Source organism: Orcinus orca, chromosome 14 (genome assembly GCF_937001465.1).
Source record: "Orcinus orca chromosome 14, mOrcOrc1.1, whole genome shotgun sequence".
Classification (NCBI taxonomy): domain Eukaryota; kingdom Metazoa; phylum Chordata; class Mammalia; order Artiodactyla; family Delphinidae; genus Orcinus; species Orcinus orca.
This window is the reverse complement of record NC_064572.1, coordinates 18,482,300-18,492,157: the sequence shown is the minus strand read 5'-3', so window position 1 is coordinate 18,492,157 and position 9,858 is coordinate 18,482,300. Positions and strand designations below refer to the sequence as shown.

General features: G+C 34.9%; 1 protein-coding gene across 1 annotated transcript in view; it reads right to left on the bottom strand.

Moving 5' to 3' along the window:
• The window catches only part of PHYHIPL (phytanoyl-CoA 2-hydroxylase interacting protein like), a 102,809-nt gene that overhangs the window by 8,806 nt on the left and 84,145 nt on the right, over positions 1-9,858 (bottom strand). Inside the window, exons 2-4 of the mRNA XM_004279969.4 lie at positions 9,622-9,818; positions 7,563-7,737; positions 3,410-3,527 (exon numbers count right to left, since the gene is read on the bottom strand). Of these exons, the coding sequence (XP_004280017.1) occupies positions 3,410-3,527; positions 7,563-7,737; positions 9,622-9,818 (490 nt within the window). The remainder of the gene's footprint in view (positions 1-3,409; positions 3,528-7,562; positions 7,738-9,621; positions 9,819-9,858) is intronic.

Sequence of the window (9,858 nt, the reverse complement as noted above, 5' to 3'; positions counted from 1 at the left end):
GTAAATTGTACCAATGCTTTCCTATGTCAGTCTCCCAAGGCAATAGAAATAAAAGCAAAGATAAACAAATGGGACCTAATCAAACTTATAAGCTTTTGCACAGCAAAGGAAATCAAAAACAAAATGAAAAGACAACCTACAGACTGGGAAACAAATATTTGCAAACAATGTGACTGACAAGGGCTTAATTTCCAAAATATACAAACATCTCATACAACTCAACAATAAAGAACAAACAACCCAATAAAAAAAAATAGGCAGAAGATCTAAATAGACATTTCTCCAAAGAAGCATACAGATGGCCAATAGGCACATGAACATATGCTCAATGTCACTAATTATCAGAGAAATGCAAATCAAAACTACAATGAGATATCACCTCACACCAGTCAGAATGGCCATCATCAAAATGTCTACAAACAATAAATGGTGGTGAGGGTGTGGAGAAAAGGGAACCCTTCTACTCTGTTGGTGGGAATGTAAATTGGTACAGCCACTATGGAGAACAGTATGGAGGTTCCTTAAAAAACTAAAAATAGAGTTAGCATATGATCCAGCAATCCCACTTCTGGGCATATAACTGGAAAAGATGAAAAAAATATTTTACACCTGAAGACAAGAAGCCACAATGAGTCAGTTGGAGGGGCACTTCCGTGGTATAATCAAATCCCATACCCTTTGGGTGAGAGACCCACAAATTGGAAAATAATTATATCCCAAAGGTTCTCCCACAGTAGTGATAGTTCTGAGCCCCAGGTCAGGCTTCATAGCCTGAGGGTCTGGCATCGGAAGGAGGAGCCTCGAGAGCATTTGGCTTTGAAGGCCAGCAGGGCTTGAGCGCAGGAGCTCCACAGGACTGGGGGAAATAGAAACTGCACTCTTGGAGGGTGCACACAAGATTTCCCGTACACTGGGACCCAGAACAAAGCAGTGACTCCACAGGAGCCTGGGCTAGACCACCCTGTGTGTTGTGGAGGGTCTCCTGGGGAGGTGTGGGTTGGCTGCGGTGCAGAGGAGGGGCAAGGAGACTGGAGGTGGAGGCCCCATAAAATATTGATTGGCACGAGCTCTCTGAGAGGTGGCCATTTGGGCACTGAGACCTGGCTCCACCCAACAGCCTGCAGGCTCCAGTGCTGGGATGCCTCAGGCCAAACAACCAGCAAAGGGAGAACACAGCCCCAACCATCAGCAGACAGGCTGCTTAAAGTTGTACTGAGCTCAACAGCCACTTTAAACACACCCCTTGACATGGCCCTGTCAACCAGAGGGACAACACACAGTTCCACACACCAGTGGGCAGACAGCAGTCCCTCCCTCCAGGAAACCTGCACAAGCCCCTGACCCAAACTCACCCACAAGGGTGCAAACACCAGAAGTAAGAGAAACTACGATCCTGCAGCCTGCGGAAAGGAGACCGCAAACACAGAAAAGTCAGACAAAACGAGACGGCAGAGGAGTATATTCCAGATGAAGGAACAAGATAAAAACCCAGAAGAACAAGTAAGTGAAGTGGAGTTAGGCAATCTTCCCCCAAAATAATTCAAAGATGATCCAAGATCTTAGAAAAAGAATGGAGGCACAGATCGAGAAGACACAAGAAATGTTTAACAAGTCCTAGAAGATTTAAAGAAAATCAAGATCCACTGATGCTAATATGGCTTCAGTTAATAGAGCTTTTTAAAAAAGCAATGTTGAAAAACTGTACCCATGCCTTGGCAAGTATATATTTTATATATATATGTATATAACTGCATCAAAATATAACTCACATGAATTTTACAACTATCATAGAAAATCCAACAAAGGTAAATTTCCTTGTTAGTAAATACATCTTTTATACTAGTATATTGGAATCAATCATACAATAATTTTTTTCCATTTTCCATGCTCCCCGTCTTTATCTTTTTTCTTCTTGGAAGAATTTTTGAAGACAGATGGAGCAAATTCTAGAGTATCTAAGGTCCTGAAAACAGGTCAATTCCCACCCAAAGGACAGAGAAAAATCAGAGAAATAGTGACCTCCAGTGGCCACCTAAAATAGACACTGGCAATGTTCCGGGAATCTAAACCTAGTACCAAACATGTATTTATTTATTCTATTGATGTATTATTTACTGTTAAACAAAATAGCAACTGTGGATCTTTTTTATTTCTAATTTTATGCTTAACAAATACAAAGAAGTACCTTTTTTGTTAAGTCATATATGGTCATTCCCATTCAACAGTTGACAAGTATAATAATTTGTGTTCTGTCTCTCAGCTCATATTCACTTAATTTAGTGAATGGCATCTACTATGAATTATATAGATTGAAGGGTAAATAATTTGCCAGCAAACAGAATTATGGACTGAACTTTATAGGATATTCAGACATAAGGCAGGAATAGTTTTCACGATCAAAATATGTCAAAATACATGATATTGCAAACTACTTAATTTGAAGAACACATGCCTAAATTCACCTTTCTCTCTGATTCTCTTTGCATGTTCCACAGCTTGGAGTTTATTTAGATCTGTAACCATGATCTTGATTTAAGAAAAACTGGAGAGTTATGAAACAAAAAAACCACAACAGAACTTCCTAATTTTTTTTCACATAAAATCCTGTCAAGAATACTTTAGAGTTTACAAAGTGAGATCAAGGCTTTTAAAATGACAAATTATAGGGATTGCTGTGTAAAAGTTTTAGAACCTATATCAATTTAAAAGCTTCAGTCTCACTTTAAAACACACACCTGCCTATTTACTCTCTTGAAATTTTCTTCTACAAATATGAAAGAGCTGTAAGTATTAAAACTACTTGTGACATGGAATTCTTTTGAATTCTTGGAAACTGCTTTCAGGGACAAACATAGGATATCTTAGAAATACTACTGAACACTAGAATTCAAAGGTAAACAAAGGAGATTTTCCTCATGAATAATTAACCCAAGATAATGGCTGAGAGATTTCTACGTAGGCAGAAGCCCGAAAATCCCACCTGATTCACCGTGTTTCATGAACCAGTCACCCTTTTATTCTCTCATTTTCAGTGACCCACAGGAAGAGGAGAAAATTTAGTAGTTGGTATGAGACAGAAGGCACTGAGTTATTGGGAATTGGAGGAGTGTGTATCTGTACAAGACATGCTCACCAATCTTAACCCTGGAGGTTTATGATCTTCCACTCAAATAGACAGGAACTGGTATTACAAGTGATCATGGAAAGGAATCTAAGTGAAGTGGAAAAAAATCCCATGATCTGATTTTTTCTACTTAATTTTTCTGGGAAATAAAGTCATAGTATAATTATTTTGAGAAGAAAATTAAAAATTGCTATTTCACAGAAGCAGACTCAAGAGAAACCTGAGCCTAGAATTTGGAATGGCACTTAGTAAAGCAAATCAGTATATATATGTTTGGATTCTTACCGAATATAGTCAAAATATTCTTTGTGCTGGTTACGATAAAAAACAGAAAATTTAAGCATCCGTCCTGCAATCACTTCGGCCTTCTCCAACAGTTGTGTTAGATGAACTTTTGAATAGTCTGAAAAAAACAAAAAGTCTGTTATTAAAAATACATTATCAAAAGTATCAACTACATGCTTAATAAATTGTAGATTATTAAAATTTACTTTTAGGAAATTCATCTTAGTGAATAGGAAACTGCACTTAAAAAAGAAAACATTCATTGTCTTTGGCACATTTTTTCTTTCTACAAAAATATTTTTGTTATAGTTTATGGTTGCTTTTATGAATACCCTTGCATTTTTTTCACTCGTTGAAATTAAAGATCCTGAAACCAAAATGTTAAATACGGAATACAGACTCTGCATAACCCTAGTAATGTCTATCAGCACCATAGTAGCCTTTCTTCAATCAGCTGATGAATCAAATAAAAGAAACTTGTAACCTGCAAGCAATAGCAAATAGAATTTAAAGGAGTAATAATAATAATGTTCATTTAATTTACTCCCTAAATCTGTGAGGTTGGCAAGGTAGATTAAGTATGACCATTTTATTGATGCAGAGATTGAGGCTTGTCACAGTTTAATGATTTGCCAAATGTTCATAAAGCTAGTAACTTAGAGACTAGGTCTCTGGCTCCTAGTTGGTAGTTTCTGAGTACATAAGACTCATGAAAGTTTAAAGCATCTCTCAAAGTAATCTGATCTTTTCCCAACTTTTTGTTTTGAAAACTGAGGACTGTTGCCAAACTCCTGTACTAGAATCTAAGCAAAAATTTTGGTCTATAAAGATTTTAAGACTTTTCAAACAAAAGCAACCTAGTTGAACTACTCATGGCAGCATAGTTTGTTTACTGACTGCTTCAGTGGCTCAGCAAATATTTATTTAGATCAGAACATGATGTACAAGGCATCATGCAAAATTAAATGATCAGGTTAAAAGATAAAAAAATTATTCTTCTTTCTCTCAAAGAATTCACAGTCTAAGGGAAGAAATAAATATATAGACAACTATGACTTATTATGGGGTTTCATCTCTGTCATGGATTAGCCTAGAAGTAGTCAGTGGCATTCTGTTTTATCTCCAATACTTTGCACAGTGCACAGCATACAATATGTGCTCAATAAATTTTGAGTGAATTAGATGTCTAGATTAAAAGACAATATATATAAAATAGCTTTCTCAAAATTTACGCAGTCAATGTTATTGATAAAGCTTAGGTGAAACAGGGCTCTGAATTATTTTAATAAACTGAAACAAGCTTTGAACAGCCTAAGTTCCCCTTAGATTTTACTCATAAAAATAAAAATGCAATATAATTTATAGAAAAATATTGTGGAATATTTAAAATAAGCTGGCATTTTCCTTATTATTTACCCCATAAATTCCTTAGAAGAATTATGGGATGTATTTGAATAAAAGAGCAATAGGGGATCAATCTAAAGGAAAGAAGACAAAAAGGTTTTTCTTTATATACATAGAAATAAAACATGTACTCATGTAGTTATATAGATTATAGAAAAGAGTGAATGTGTGCATCTAGATAGATGGATATTTCTGAACTGAAAATGCCAAAGGTCTTCCTTAAGCTAAAGAAAAAATACTATTTCATGCCTTTCCCTAATGTCAAATGGGGTTTTAGCAGGTAAATAGTAGCTCTTTTTTTAAAAAATGAACAAATACTATGATGCTGTTTGGTGCTGTCCTATGGAAAATAGCATGTATTAAAATAATGTCAAAAGATACCATGTCTTTTACTGTGTCTACCTCTCTGGTAGGATGCAATAAAAGTAAATAGAAAGATGTGAAACATAAGGTAGATTCCAAGGAGGAATTTTAATTCAGGAAAAAAGTTGAGGGGATATATTAATTCTAATGTGACACACCAAAAACAGGTAAACATGAGAATTCTTTACACACTATTAATACAGCATTGAAATCTTTATTTAATTACTGATTACTGGACTATGATATATACCATATGTCATCTATTATAAAATGTATTTTTTTCACATTTTAGCATCTCTGGCATGAGTGTGACAATAAATGTGATAAGAAAACAGTTTCAGTTTAATTGGCAGTTTAATGTTTTCTTAGCAGTACCTAAAATGGTGGATCTTATAATCAATGACATCTTAGGAAGAAATATAGTACCAGAGAGAGACTATTTTCCTTGCTCTAATACACTGAGATCCTTAGCAATAAAGAATGTTGCAATCCTCAGCAACTTCCTCATAGAATAAACAAAAGGGGTTTGAAGATAAATTTGAAGTTAACTTAAAATTAAACTCTCATCCGTTCTACATATCCACATGAGAAGTTTTATACTGAGTTTGAAATTAAGAAGAAAACAGAAGATTTTGAGATAAAGCAGTAGCTAAGCACATCCTGAGTCTGAAATAAATCTAATGTGAGGCTATGGGAAAAAAAATAGCTGATTTATCTGAAGGATGCCTCAGCTGGGGAAAGTTGCTAGGCAACCTGCAATAGGTGAGGCAAACTGTTTTTATGACTTTTTCTACAAGCTTCTGTGTGTTGAAACAGCCTCTCTCTCTAAGAGACAAAAAGAGTGGGTGACAGATGTGTTCAGGTAGAGATATTTTTGTGTCCCTTCACCACCTATTTAAGTGCTCGATAAATATTTGTTTCTTGATTGAATGAATTTAAAAAATAGATAAATGCATAAGATGAATGGTAACATTTACAACCCAGTGGGCTATTAAGGTACAGTTCAAGATCAAAGGGGATGGGCTTTCTACATCAGATATCCCAATCCCAAATGGCTATGAGGTCCTTTCTTTTTTTTTAACATCTTTATTGGAGTATAACTGCTTTACAATGGTGTGTTAGTTTCTGCTTTATAACAAAGTGAATCAGTTATACATATGTTCCCATATCTCTTCCCTCTTGTGTCTCCCTCCCTCCCACCCTCCCTATCCCACCCCTCTAGGTGGTCACAAAGCACCGAGCTGATCTCCCTGTGCTATGTGGCTGCTTCCCACTAGCTATCTATTTTACTTTTGTTAGTGTATATATGTCCATGCCACTCTCTCACTTCATCCCCGCTTACCCTTCCCCCTCACCGTGTCCTCAAGTCTATTCTCTACGTCTGCATCTTTATTCCTGATCTGCCCCTAGGTTCTTCAGAAGCATTTTTTTTTTTTTTTTTAGATTCCATATATATATGTGTTAGCATACAGTATTTGTTTTTCTCTTTCTGACTTACTTAACTCTGTATGACAGACTCTAGGTCCATCCACCTCCCTACAAATAATTCAATTTTGTTTCTTTTTATGGCTGAGTAATACTCCATTGTATATATGTGCCACATCTTCTTTATCCATTCATCTGTCGCTGGACACTTAGGTTGATTCCATGTCCTGGCTACTGTAAACAGAGCTGCAATGAACACTGTGGTACATGACTCTTTTTGAATTATGGCTTTCTCCGGGTATATGCCCAGTAGTGGGATTGCTGGGTCATATGGTAGTTCGATTTTTAGTTTTTTAAGGAACCTATGCAGTACTTTCTAATGAAGCAAAGACACACACACACACACTCTCTCTCTCTCTCTCTCACACACACACACACACACACACACACACACACACACACGACACTAGTTTAGAGATAGATTATCAGCATTCAAGTCAAAAATCCAGTAACATATCTGCTAGGTAAAGTCATTGCAATCTGCCTCCATTCCCTTAAATTAGAGAATGATGTTCCTGGTTTTTTTCTTTCAAGACTGTGAAAGTAAGAAATGAAGAAAAAAAGAGGAAGGAAAAAGCTCTCTCTCTCTCAAAATGAATCGCAAAATATGCTGAGTATATTTTTATACTGCATCAATTTTTATTTGCAAAGCCTTTACTTTGAAAAATCAGACTGTGCATGTAGCACAGAAGTAATTTAATGCCATTACCCAGTTTTTGCTGAGAACCTCCACTACTTCTAATCAATTTGTTCTGTCACATGATGCTACTGGCAATGCAAAAATGACCAATGCAATACATATCACTTCATAATTATAAAAAAGAATGTATTTTCTATAATTAGTTTTCCAGGAACTATTAAATAAGGTGTTTTTTTTTGTATTTATACCCAGTTCTCTTACCTGCTGTGCAGAATTCTATAATTTCACTCCATTCAGACACAACATAATCACCATCAACTTGTTTTGAGGCGGTCTGCACTGCTACTGTATACTCAGTTCTTGGGCTCAAAAACCAGTGTCCACGGACAGTCATCGGCAAGGGAACAGCTTTTGCCACCAGTTTTGTTGGAACATCCTAAGCAAGGAAGAAAGAAAAGTAGAAAGAAAGGAAGGGAGGGAGGAAGGAAATGAATTAATTTAGTAGTATAACTTGAATCAGTTGTAAACAATGTGGAGTAACTTATTAAATTCCTGGCTGATGACACAAGTTTCCTTTTTAAAGATATTTAGCAATTACTATGTTCAAATCTCTTATTCTTCAGATGTACAAATTAAGGCCCAATTTGATCAAGAGACATGCCAAGATCATACAGCTAAGTTAATGACATAAATGTACTTGGATTTGTTTTCTTGATTTCTAGTATAATGTTATTCTCTGTACACTCTTTAATAATGCTCCTTAAAATGCAATATTCTAATACTAAATGATAAAACAATACAAAAAACAGAAACATGAAATAAAAATTCAACAGATTTAGCATTTTAAAATATATTTGTTTAATATATACTATGCAATAATTTTATCAGAGTAGCCCATTACTAAATATTTTATATGTCAAGGGACAGAATATTTTTTAAATAAATATTTTTAAATGATTCTGTTTTACATACAAATGAGGTAACATTTGCTTTACTTGTATTCAAGTATGGAGCCTATGTGTCACAGAAAAGTTCAGGTATTTTTAAACAATGATTAATAAGGTAAATAAACCTGCTAGTTGAGTATTCATTATATTTCCAAAGATTAAGTATGGAATGAAGAAAGGGGGTCAAATCTTGACTCCTCACCATTTAATACTAAATATTTCAAAGCTAATTTAAGAAAGCAAATGTCAGCAAAGAGGATATCCAACACTAGAAGGAATAATTAAAATTGGAACATGGGAAAATAATGACATCAATCTTGTTCTCTCTGTCACACTTATCTGTGTGTATAAGCCTCACTTACCATTAGTATGTGTAATTGCACATCTAGTAAAATGCATAATTTCCAGATAAGACAATTCTTCCAAAAGATTTGCCAAGTTAAAATTTATTATCAGTATTAAAATAAGATCAGTTTCATATCAGTGAAAATACTGAAACATAAGAAAGAATTCTTAAGCCAGATTACTGTTATCCTCTCGACAGCTACATCTGAAGGAATGTATGTATCAGAAAAGATATGTGATAAGCAGACAGGTAAGAGAATAAATATCAGAGAATTGTTACATGTCTAAAACACCTAAAGGTTAATTTTTATTCTCAAACCATAAAATAAAATTGACCACATAAAGCAATTTTCAGCCCTTAGGTATTTTAACAAATATCCTACAGTCTATAAGCTGCCATGACATTCTTCATTTGGCAGTTATAGGGAAAAACGTGTGCTTCAGTGGAAAACTGTTAATTGACTACAGCACACTCTTCTGGCTATCTTCTGATTTTGTGGAATCTATTTTACAACTCTGTAATTTGTAGACTACTGATAACAATTCAGTTATTCTTGTCTAAGTACATGTAAGTGAATTTTGCCCAGTGGAAGTAAAATCCTCCTTGCCTGCCCTTGCTCTTCCCCCACCCCATACCAGTTTTGCCTCCACTTAAACATTTATTTCAATATCCTGATCCATAAAAATGTCTTTTTCTGGATCATCCTTTGAATTGGCTGTAATACCTCATCAGTTACCTCATTAATGTGTTAAAGAAAATCTTTAACACGTTAATTTTTATGTCTGTATGAGAGTCAAGATTTCAGCTTTCCCAGAAAAAAATGTATTTTACCCATATATTTGGCATTTCATTTTCTTACACAATTCCTTGAAGGAATAGGGCTTTTAAATGACATATAATTTTTATTCTTCCCAATGTCAAATATATCATATTAGTAATTAATAGAACCTTATTCCTTCTTTCAAAATGTCCTCATACTTAGAAAGCTTTAAGATACAAATGAATACAAGGATATTTAGAATTTTACCTTGTGTTTAAATTTATTGGAGTTCTTGTTCTCTTTCTTATTGAGGTCAATGAAATAGTGTGTAATACGGTCTTTTGATTTTGAATCCATTTCCCATGAAATCTTGAATGAGTCACACGTAATGTTGCTTATTTTGATGTTATGTGGTACGGGAAGTTCTTCCATCTCTGCTATGCCACTGTCTTGTGATTTGTTTCCTGCAAGAAAACAATGCACAGATAATTTCCAACTAATGGA